At 40.6% G+C, this 12,250-nt stretch overlaps 1 protein-coding gene across 3 annotated transcripts in view; it reads right to left on the bottom strand.

Annotated features, from left to right (window-relative positions):
* The window catches only part of Nrg4 (neuregulin 4), a 56,860-nt gene extending 50,422 nt beyond the window's left edge, over positions 1-6,438 (bottom strand). The window contains exons 1-4 of one of the 3 annotated variants that reach the window (XR_012910018.1): positions 6,195-6,431; positions 5,931-6,036; positions 5,270-5,335; positions 3,464-3,557 (exon numbers count right to left, since the gene is read on the bottom strand). Coding sequence is in view for 2 of the 3 variants with exons in the window: in XM_075965850.1 (XP_075821965.1) it covers positions 3,464-3,557; positions 5,270-5,279 (104 nt within the window). In the remaining variant the exon portion in view is untranslated. Of the gene's footprint in view, positions 1-3,463; positions 3,558-5,269; positions 5,336-5,930; positions 6,037-6,194 lie in introns of all 3 variants that reach the window. The other 2 variants (XM_075965850.1, XM_075965849.1) reach the window with 2 other exon arrangements.
* Positions 6,439-12,250: the final 5,812 nt, after the last annotated feature.

Genomic DNA, 12,250 nt, shown 5'->3' with positions numbered 1-12,250 from the left:
AATAAAGAATTAAAACTTTTCACACGTCAGCCCTCATGCTGGTGTAACACTGGGGTGGCAGGGGCAAGGGAAGGAGACCCCACACCTGCTTAGACAGGATGCAGGAGGCTTCACAGAGAGTAGGCAAGTCATGTACCTCACGGACGGAGGGCAGCATCTCTGGCGGGGAAGCAGCATGGCTCAGTGCACGGTATATCCTAATTTAATACACGTAACTCAAGGTCCTAGAGCTAAAGGCAAGTACGGAGCTGGCCGTGGCAGCAGCACATGCCTGGAATCCCCGCCAGCATGGGTTACGTAAGAGTTCCAGGCCAGCCTGGGTTAGTTACATAAGAGTTCCAGGCCAGCCTGGGCCAGTGTGAGATCTTGCCACAAAACAAAATGAACCAAAACACACTGAAAAGGTCAGAAGGAATCTTTAAAGTACAGTAGAAATCATAAGGGAAGATGGTTAAAAACAGATTTAAAAATTCTAACCAGAGAAACAAAATTTGATTAACTCTCATTAAAAGCAAAACATTTTAGACATAAAAACATTTGGATTTTTTCAAGCTTATTTTGCATAATTTACAGACACATCTAATAAAAAGTTGAAGGGAAATTCTACTAGTCAAATACTCAACAAGGGATAACTGGCTTAACTACCTTAATGCCGATGAAATAGATGTGGGGTGGTAGGGAGCACTATTGGGGACAAAGAAGACCACTATCACACAATGGTGAGGGGAATTTCACCAGGAAACAATCCATTATCTATTTACATGGACTTAATAAGATTACTTCAAAATATTTTAAGCAAAAATTAGCAGAAACCCCCTGAAAATTCAAAATCGCAGAAGGAACTTTTGGCATAGCTCTTTAGCTATTGACAAACCACACAGATAAGAAACGCAGATAGAAGACTGGGGAAGGAAGAAGCTTGGATTAAGGGACACGTACAACCTGTACCTGTCACTCAGAACCCACATCCCCCTCTAGCACAGGTTGACCACTTCAAATTCTGTCCATGAACCAGAATTCAAAGCTAATTTTAATACACACCAAAGATTTTTTTTTCTTTTTTTAAGACAGAGTCTTACATTGTCTCCCATGCGGGCCATGAAGCGGCAACAGTTCTGTCTCCAGCCCCTGAGTACTGAGAATGTGTGAGCACCACACTCAAGAAAACATGGAGGAATTCATATCGGTCACTCAATTAAAATGCTAGCTTGAATCATTTACTTAAAGACTAACTAGATAAATTATATAAAGAAAACTAGAGTATGTTCTGAGAAAGTTCAGTGAGAAAGAAGTATAGACAAGAAGGAAATGCCACCTACTGTTTGCAGGGAGAGATTGTAGCAGATGGATAAAGAAGATTCAGACATTGCCATTTTCTTTTCTTCTTTTTTCTAATTCACTTAGCTATTTCACTAAGAATACTGATCACTGATTCAGACATAAACTTATTTCTAAGACTTCAGCATGGATAATGGATCATTGAGTTAACACAAGACACAAGACATGCCTACAGGTGGTGAGATAGAACGGGGCTATTTATATTCCAACAAGAGTGATGAGTATATAAATGACCCACGTTTCTGTAGAAGTCCACAGGGAGAAGAAGTTAGTGTGGATTTGTGATGGGCTGAAAGGTTAGGGAGAAAGTAGCCTTAAAATATGAGTAGGTTTTGAACATGGCTACATAACAAGAGGCAGAATAGTTGGAAATTCAAGGTAAGCAACATAATCAAAGTGTATTTAGCACAAACAGTGCTTCTAGACCGAGCACTGACCAAGCATGAAGCAAAGGCTGCAAAGGTAGGTTTGGTACCAAATTATAAAAGGCTCTAAAAGCTAGGCAAAACAGTGAAGCTTTGGCCCATAGGTAGTAGACATGTAGGCACAGGGTCTGTTGTTCAAGTTTCTCGATGTATCCAGTGCAGTGATGTGGATACGGCTCCAGGAGTTAAGTCTGCAGACTGTGTCTGTTGGACAAGCCTGGGGTCATGGAGGTCTCAGCTAGGAGACCAATAGTGAAAACAGAAAGGAGTGGAGAGATTAAGGACATAGGGCAAAGAAGAAATCCTGCCGACAACTGGCTGAACCAGCAATACCAGTCGGAAGTGAGTCTGTGTTTCTTGATGGCAAGATGACTGGGAATACAGGAAATATATGAAAGGGTGAAAAATGAATTTACCATCCTCAGATGTTGCTATTGCACTGTCGGTGAGAACAATATTAGAAATGTAGTCCTAAGGTCCTTGGAAAGCAATTATTTTATTATAAAATACATGATTTAAAATATAATATCATTCAACTCCCCTGGACCTTCAGATGCCCTATTCCCTGGCTTTCAGCCTTCCTTGTCCTCCCATCTCCTGCAGCTCGATCCCCCTTCCTCCAGGGTGTTGAACAACTCTTGGTCACATGGTTCACCCCCTGCCTGATGGGACCAGCCCCTCTAAGCTCTTACAGAGACACGATGTGCTGGCCAGTCTCCAGAGCCTTTATTCTCCACCCACCACGGACTCAGAGCATGGTGTCAGCTACTTAGGAATTGCTGCTCAAAAGTGGAAATCAAGAAGAAACTCAAAAGATTCTTAAATTTAGTATTTTACCAGGAAAACTGCCTGTTCTCGTTCATTGAAAATAACTTTTGGAAATGTACTAAAAACACATTTATTCAAGTAAAAAAGCTGCAGGCAACGGAGCTTCCTTCCCATTTTAATGAATCTCCGAGTCCTGGTGTTCTTAATACTGTCTTGTTGTTTTGAGACAGGGTCTCACTGTGGTAGCCCAGGCTGGCCTGGAACTCAGAGATCTGCCTGCCTCAACCTCCCTAGTTCTGCTATTAAAGGAATGTTCCACCATGTCTGGCTTTAGTGCCGTCTTTTAACTCAGTGCAGACAACTCAGTGGTTCAAATGTTCTGATCACAATGTGATTAAGTCACACATTAGGGGATTATAACAGAGAAAAAAATACAGATGTAAAAAAAAGTCACAATGGAAAATTTAAACTCAAAACTGAATGGTTAGAATTTGGAGGATGAACTACAAAGTCTTTCCAATCTCCTGAAACAGTAGCTACTGTCTATTAGAAGAGAAGGTCAAAGACCAGTTAGTTATTTTGTATTTACGTATTCTATATTAAAGCAAAACGTCTTGTTTGGCTTTTCATACTAATGATTTCTTGTGATGTTTTACTAGCAATGTTGAACAGACCACTTTCCCGAAACTGCTACACTTCAGAAGGTTCTCATAGTGTTCTTTATAATCTCTCTAGGCTGATAACCACAAACCCGTTTTGAAAATGAATACCACACTGAGACTGTTTTTCTTCCAGCATCGAGTTGTCCTACATAAAGAGAACAGAGCATCCCCACTCCCCTTCACCTTGCCCTTTTTACCTTTAAAGGCCCTTCTCAGGGCCTCAGACAGTGAGAACTGCAGTCACCCTCTCCCCCAGTCCCTTTCACTCACCTACAGAATGGGCTGGGAATAGTAGGAATCACATAACATATCCCCCCATTCAGGCAAAATGACCTGAGGCTGGGGCCACAGGGCTCCTCGTGATCTACAACACACATGCATATGAAATAGAGAGAGCGGGTTAACCTTTTCTGATGCCACCAGGAACTGGACCGTCTAACCTAAGAACGAATCAGCATTTACAAGAGAATGAAGTTTTCTTTTTCTCAGGTGAAAAAAATCTTACTCCTTATTTCCTAGGCCAGGGTGTCTATCCCTTTGAAAGAGAGACCATTCTTTTCTAAGGTCTGGCTGCTGACAATAATAAATCTAGAAGCTGTATAGCAGAGATCAGAAATCTGCAGTCAGATCGCAGCACAGTGATGAGGGGCTTGCTACAGAACGAGCGCAGTCTGGAGAGCCCGCGTGATACAGACACATCCTGAACAAAGCGGTAGTTAGATTCTTACTCTGCTTTTTATGACTCAAATATATTTTAAAAATTCTGAAATTGTAGTGGAAAAAATTTAGATAATTGAAACAGACTCTGATTTCTAAAAAAAAATCTTTACATATCAATGTCAAAACTCAAAGGAAATATAATTGAATAAGGTTTGATTTGCAAGGATATTTCAGCTAGAGCTTGAACTAGGGTCTTCAGGAAAACTGAAAACTTAAACTGTTGCTTAAACACAGCCTAAATGTTCAGAATACCGAGGAAAGGAACCACGTCTTCTCTCCTGATTTCCTCTTTCCCTACTTTTCCTCTAGCTTTACTTTCTCTTTCACCTTTGACCTTTCTGTAATCAGTCTTCATCAACTACTATTTATTATGAGAAACTTGAGAACTTCTCCCTAAAGAGACCATCATATAGCCTTAAGATTGCATGTTGCTAGTTCCTTACTGTTTCTGTCCAAAACATGATCTAGATTCATCTAACGTGGAAGAGAAAATGGTATTACTTCCATTTGGCATTCAATGTGGAATTAAAATATAATACGCCACTAAAAAGTCTTGCTAGTATATTGGCCTCTAAACTACTGATGCCTGTTAGGATAAAGTTGTAAGGAGCTCCAAATCCCAGTCTGAATTTTTAAAGTTTAAATTTTCCTTTTACTTTGAAATGAGAAAAAATATGTTCAGCTTCTCATGGCAACTATGAAAGCATATTTTAAAAAGTATAAAAAGTAAAGAGGGAAAAACCCCAGACATACAAAGGATTTAAGTGTTTAAAAAGAAAGTAAACTGGCCTAAACTAGTTTTTTTTTTTTGACTCCCTTCTCTTATACAATACCATGTTTCTTAATAATCTAACTTCTGACATTATGTAACAATTTAGGAGTGACTTGGCTAAAATGTAATGCTAATTATCATTCCAACAGAACCAGGAACGGCAACATTTTAAGATTAAGGATGGAATGAGACAGCCACACTGGAATCAATGTCTTTGACTTTAACTGCAAGTTACCTCTCGGTAATACCTGCTGTTTTATCAGTAAAGGAAACTTGTCTGACTTGAATTACTGCCTCTGAATATACTTTTATCCTGATTTCATTCAGTTAGTATTTGAGAAGTTGATACAAGAGAGAAAGCTAGAATCTGTCACTTTGTAAAAATAACAACAAAAACCAAACAAACAATAAAACATGTAAGTAAAAAGTAACATAGTTGTATGTTATAGAGGTCTTTTAAAACTAGAATGTTCTGGAAGACTTTACATGGGAGACAATATAACTTTATATCAATATACATTTGCTGTTTTATTGCTAAGCAAAACTCACACATAGACAAAAAGTATGAGCTTACAAGAAATTACCTGTTGGCATCTTAATTTTTAAATAGCTTCATTCTTGGTGAAAGGATTAGGGTTGAAAGACAGCACCTAAAATAATTTAAAATTTATATTTTAGGGGAAATTATCTTGCTTTTGAGGGCATTATAAAGTGTCAAATGTTCAATCAGCAAAACTACAATGTTGAAAAAACGTGCATGACAGAATTTGAGTGTCTTAGCTACACACATTCCGCTGAAACATGAACCCAACAAAGGCCAGCGCTAAGGTTAGCTTTGGGTAAGGCTTCAGTGTTGCCGAACGTGCATGAAGACGTCAGCAGCATGGTCGATTGAGTCATTTCGGAGCATCTGTGCTTTTCCATGAGGCTTCTCAGAAAGCTAACTTCCCAGAAGAACCCATACCTCCCAGTTTTCCAACTTGTTGAAAATGGATCCTCCTTGGAGAAAAATCTCAAGAGCACGAAAAAGTTTTGCACTTCGGTTACAATGGTAAAACTTTTCTAAGTGCTCTTCCATGTCTAGTAGAGGTCGCACACCCTGCCTGTCAATCCACTGACACATGCCTTGCTTTAAACAGCGCCTGCCATTTGGCAAGGCAAGGTAAATAAGGAGACTTGTGTGTGACGTTTGCTACTCTAACAGAAACAAAGGCATCGGAAAAGAGCCGAAGCTGTCATACTTACATCGTGACGGCAGGTTCCTGACTTAGTACAGACACTGCAGTGAACGCTTAATCCACTGCTTCAGACAAGAACAGGTGCAATATCAAAGTCTTCGCCTGACCAATCTCTTTTACAGTCAGATGGGGGTGAGGGAGAGAGGGAGGGAGGGAGAGGGAGGAAGGGAGGGAGAAAGAGAGAAACAATCAAGAACTAACACATAGTAGAGTAAAAGTATATCAACTGATTCCTTCTTTTTTTTTCTCCCCCACAACGAACAGGGCTTACCTCAGCAAACATTTATATTCCCATACAAAAGTAAATTTTGCTAGACATGCAGCATTTCACAAGTTTTTGAATACTGAGCACTTCGGCAGCGGTGACTTGCACTTTACAACAAAATCAAAAATCTGATTTATGTCCCTTCAGTGTGGGCGAGGTCAAGGCAGACCAAGGTGTGCACAGAGGTCAGGAGCAGGCAGCTGAGGGAACCACTCCCACATATTTCCAAACTGCAAGCGGGCAGGATTTCACCCAGGAAGTTTGCTGCACTAGGTGGCACCCTAAAGCACGGTCCAAGTTTCAGAGTTATGAAATTGAGCTGCTTTCTTTAGAGTCTTTACTCATCTCTGCGTGCCCTGCTAACTTGCGAGTGTTATGTAAGCTTGTGGAGAAAAGCATTTTGATGCGAAACTAATGGGCAGGCGAACTACAAGGCTTAAAAAATAATTCCCTTATAGACTATGTAATATTTATACATAATGACTTGGACCTACAAAACTGAAGGCAACAATAGCTGTAACTGAGCTCACCCCTATGTGCCAGCCGGGGATGGTGTAACTCGTGGGTCTGATAATATAAGCTACCTGAGAACCGAGACAAAGCCATTTGAGCACGCTGCCGCAGTTTCCTTGAATCCTGCTGTGTCGAGTCCTGTTGTGTCTGGAGAATGCTGTCTCCTGGGAGCCATCCGTCACCTCTGGCTCTTACAATCTTTCCACCATCTTCTGTGCATGCGATCCCTGAGCCTCATATATACTAAGAAAAGTTCCAAAAACCATGTTTTAAAATATCAATCTACAGATCTGTCTAAATGAAATCTGGGTGTTTCCTTTGCATAATTATCTACAGTATTCTAAGCATTTGGATGGTGATGTTTTCTACAAATCACAATTCAGATAACATCATTACTTCATGGGTACAAAACACAGAGACAAACACATTTGTTCTCTAATATATATAGCTATAGTCAAAAGCTTACTATATATAATATTATATATTATATATAGTAAGCTTTTGTCTATAGATTTATTTTCATTGCCACATATTATCTCCCACATTCAAAGGAAATTTTTATAGCTATAGTAATTACATACATATGTACATATATATATATATATACATAAATCATTTTAGCATACAGTATTTGAAACTAAAAATGAGATGATAAAAATATCCTTCACTATTTTATTTGAATTAGGAAGCTATTATACTGTCAATAGTTTTCATATGTCAATATATTAATATAGGAATGAGCACTAAAGATCATGTGGGAAATCACGTGGCTTTACGCCACTCAAGATGCATTTATTAAGAGAAATATTACAATTTGTACTGAGTATCATTTATACACTAAAAATTAGTAGCAAGGAGAGCTATGTGATTCCTTATTTTATCATTTAAGACAGAGTCTTGCTGTATAGCCCAGGATTGCCTAAAAATTGTAGTCCTTTTGCCTTAAACTCCCAAATGCTGAGTTTGCAGATGTGAGCTACCTGGATGCATGTGATTCCATCTTAGAAAATAGGATTTCCAAGCTGGCATTTCACTGAATGGAAGCCTTGGTTAAGAACAATGTCTCCTTGGGGGCTGGAGAGATGGCTCAGAGGTTAAGAGCACTGACTGCTCTTCCAGAGGTCCTGAGTTCAATTCCCAGCAACCACATGGTGGCTCACAGTCATCTGTAATGACATCTGGTGTCCTCTTCTGGCCAGCAAGCATACAGACAGACAGCACTGTATACATAATTAATAAATAAATCTTAAAAAAAAAAAAAAAAAAAGAACAATGTCTCCATTTACCGTGAACACGTGTGCTAAGTGGTGAGACTCTTTTAAACAAATGCCCTCCTCCTGCTGGACACAGGAACGACAAGCATAAACGAGTAACTCAAACGGTGTCTGGCCGAGTCATTGTTGTGGTTTGGATCTTAGGCTTATGTGTTTGATGGTTGGTTCCTATCTGATGGCACGGCTGGGAGGTGTTGGAGCCTTTAGGAGATGGGACCTAGTGGAGGGAATTAGGCCGTTTGAGATGGCCCTTAGTGCATCTCACAGGTCCATAGCGACCCTGGCCCTTCCTGTTTCCTGGACACCGAGATGAAGGGCTTTGCTCCATGTTCTCTGAGGTGATGTTCTGTCTCCCACGGGCCCAAAAGTAACAGTGCCAACTAACTACGGACCAAGGCTGTGAGCCAAAATAAACAACCTCTTACTTTTCTCAGTGACAGAAAGCTGAACAAAAACTCACATGTGAGATTTTTACTTAAAATAAGGATAATTCCATGTGAGTCAGTCTACAATTCTTGCCAACTCCTATGTATGTGTGCTATTTTATTATTTAAGACAGACTCTTGTTGTGTAGCCCATGCTGTATAGCACTACAGAAGCACACTTCAAACCCAATAATATGGGTTAACTAGTGAGGAGAAGTGAGCGACTCCAAAAGCAGTGTTATTTTTAAGTAACCTTGGGGAAAAAAGAAGCATTTGTAAGCAGAAATGAATGAACATTACACACAATGTCCAAAAGCACAAAAAGCCAAGGTGGTCAACCAGTTGTTGGCAGGCCCGAGGCCAGGATGTGTTCAGGCACATATGTGGAAGGTGTACAGTTCACGGGAGTGTGAGTTTGGTGGAGAAGGCAGTTCCAGAAACGAGGAAGGTGGACCCCAGGCATAAACATCATCTGAAGAGCAGCAGGAAGTCCCTGAAGAGTCTTTGTCAATGGAGTTGCATGGTCATATTGGCAAGTTAGGAAGTTCATTTGAATGATAGTATAGAAAATATTTGGCATCAGAAAAATATTATTAATTTTAGTAATCAAGTATAGTGGGGAAGTAAAGTAAATAGAAATCAGGATAAAGAACAGCAATTAAAGGTATCCTTAAGAGGCACACCATAGAAAGCAGAGTAAGGAAGAAAAGAATCAAAGGTGGTTTTCAAATGCTGCTGCAATTAAACACAGTCTAACTATCAGGTAGATGAACTGATGAGAAGCCTCCTCAGACCAACTTGAATCGCTAAATCACAACAGTGCCAATATCAAGTTCTGACAAGGATACAGAGAAACCAGGACCCACACTCATGGCTGTTGAAACTAAACAGCAGCACATCTACTTTGGGAGTTCCTGAAGAAGTTAAACACAAGGGCTGGGAATACAACTCAGGGACAGAGTGCTTGCAAGGCCAGCAAGTCAATTCCCAGGGCCACAGGGGAAAAAAGTTAAGTATACAGTAAGCATATAAATGCATATGAAAGAAATGAAAGCTCAGGTCTACACGAAGACCTTTATGCAAGTTTTCAAAACAGCTCCATTCTTGCTGCCCTCAAACTACAAAGTATTCACACATCCATCAGCTGACGAGGATAAACAAGCTGTGGGGTGAGCACGCAATGGAACACTGCTCATATATGTTAAGACATGGATGAACTTAAACATGCTAAGTGAAAAGGTGAGTTACAGAAGAACACACATGGTTTTACTTATGTGACATGCATAGAGAGGCAAATCTGTAGAGACAACAGTAGAGTAGTAGCTGCCTGGGCTAGAACCATAAGCTAGAGGTGAATATGAGCAATCTTTTCGGAGAGACAAAACTGTTACAGAACTGGGTTATGGAAATGGCTATACAACTCTGTAAATGTAAAAATGTCACAGAATGACTCATGTGTAATTCTACTGTCGAAGACAAGAGGATACGGAAATATAATCCATGAGTAAGATGATTCTTACCTGAAATACTGTAATGTTTTGAAGGGAAATGGCCCCCATAGACTCATTGAGGGCATTATTGGAGATTTCTACTTTTGGGAGGAAGTGTGCCACAGGAAGAGGGCGGGGATCTTTGAGGTTTCAAAAGCTCAAGCCAGGCCTAGTGGATCACGGTCTCTTCCTGCTGCCCTGGAAATCCAGGTGTAGAATCTCAGCTACCTCTCCAGAGCCATGTCTGTCTGCTTGTTGCTATGCTTCCCACCATGACATTGGACTAAACCTCTGAAACTGTGGCCAGTTCTAGTGAAATGTTTTCCTTTATTAGAGTTGCTGTGGTCATGGTGTCTTCTCTTCACAGCATTAGAAACCTTAAGACAGACATACTAAGCTTTTAAAAGACTTATTTATGTGTGTGTGGGAGGAGCATGCCATGTGTGAAAAAGTACCTGCAGAGTCTAGAGCAGTGGTTCTCAGCCTTAATGCTGTGACCCTTTAATACAGTTCTCCAAGTTATGGTGAACCCCAACCATAAATTGCTACTTTCTAACTGTAATTTTGGTACCACTATGAATCGTAAAGATCTGATATGCAACCCCCAAAGGGGTTACGATCCGGTTGAAAACCACAGGCCTAGGAAGATGGCATCGGATCCCCTGGAGCTGTAGTCAGTTGTGAGCATCACACCATGGTGCTGGGAACCAAACTTGGGTCCTCTGGAAGAGCATCAAGTGGTCTCAATGCCACCTCTCCTGCTCCCTAGGCATTAGTATGTCTTCAAGTGCCGCGAGGACATGCAGGAGTCTGAAAATGCAGGTCTCCCACTCAGGAAACCATTAAGACCAGAGAAGGTGGCCTCTGGGCTTGGATCCCTTATTGTGCGTGTGTGTGACAGGCCAGGTACTGTCTACTGCACTGAACATTGGTGGTTGAAGCAGGGCCAAGGAAGCAGAAGAACAAGAGAAAAGCCATAGTCCCTCTCCCCAGCGGCGAGCTCTTTCTAACAGATTTCCAGTGTTTACCTCTATAATTCAGATGTAAATCCTCATTTCTGTGTCTATCACTCTAGACAAGGTCCAGTCTCTTAACACTAGCCCACACTTCTTTAAACCTTTCTTCGTTTCAACATTTAATAAGTTACTTGTTTCTCCTCTTGGCAACACTTGTAATTTCAAATGAGATAGGTGGTCCCTTGGTATTTGCCAGGGATTGAGTCTAGGATTTCTTTTTTTCTAGTTTTTCGAGACACGGTTTCTCTGTGTAGCTTTGGTGCCTTTTCTGGCACTACCTCTGTAGACCAGGCAGGCCTTGAACTCACAGAGATCCGCCTGCTGGAATCAAAGGCGGGCGCCACCACCACCTGGCTTGGGTCCAGGACTTCTTACAAAGACCACAATCCATGAGCACATTTCCTATGTGCATATTTTAATCTTTTCCAGATGACTTATAATATCTAACCTAACACAATGCCAATACTATGTAGGTAGTAGGAACAGGGTCTTGCCCAAGAAATAAACCTCTACACATTCAACACAGATGTAACTTCTCCTGAGTATTGTGGATCCACACGTGTAGAGCCCAGCAAGCATGGAGCCCACTGGGTAAGGGTGCCAATTACACCTCTACATCTTCATAAGCGTGGGTCAGTGTACAGATTGATTTTTAAATATTTATTTCATACATAGGAATGTCTTACTTTCAGGTATGTGAATGCACCACATGTGTGCCTGGTACCTGTAGTGGCCAGAAGAGGGCACCAGATCACCCTGGAATCAGGTTGGTGATTGTGATCGTCAAGAGATGGTTGTGAGTCACCATGCGGGTGCTGGGAATAGAACTGGGGTCCTCTACAAAAGTGGTGCTCTTAACTTCTGAGCCATCTCTCCAGCCCACAAACTAACTTCTTTTTATAACAGTACGTCTGCCCTGTCCCATTTCCCCTTCTTTCTTAGCTGCATCTTCACCCTTATATCGTGATGATTTTAACATTTACATTCTGATCTACCATCCTAACAAACTATCTTATATTTTGCCTCTTTTAACTCTAAAAGTTAAGAAACAATAAAAAAGTACTTGGATTATTAAGACTGTCCAATTAGTATTCGTGGACAGATTCATGAGGTTTGCAATAAAACAGCTTTTTCTCATGCAGTAGGATCTCTTTTCTTACCCTCTTGAAGATGGTTTAAAATAATCTTACATTTTGTTTGCATCTTATTTGATTTTTTTATAAATAGGAGGTTAAAGAGTAATATAGTTTTAATATCACAAATATTAGCATCTTAATCATGCTATTTATTTCAGGCATTTCCATTTCCCGAGACGTCTTCTCTTCCAGAGCTCTCCTGTACCCC

The sequence above is a fragment of the Microtus pennsylvanicus genome, chromosome 3 (genome assembly GCF_037038515.1).
Source record: "Microtus pennsylvanicus isolate mMicPen1 chromosome 3, mMicPen1.hap1, whole genome shotgun sequence".
Classification (NCBI taxonomy): domain Eukaryota; kingdom Metazoa; phylum Chordata; class Mammalia; order Rodentia; family Cricetidae; genus Microtus; species Microtus pennsylvanicus.
This window is presented reverse-complemented; position numbering and strand designations above follow the sequence as displayed.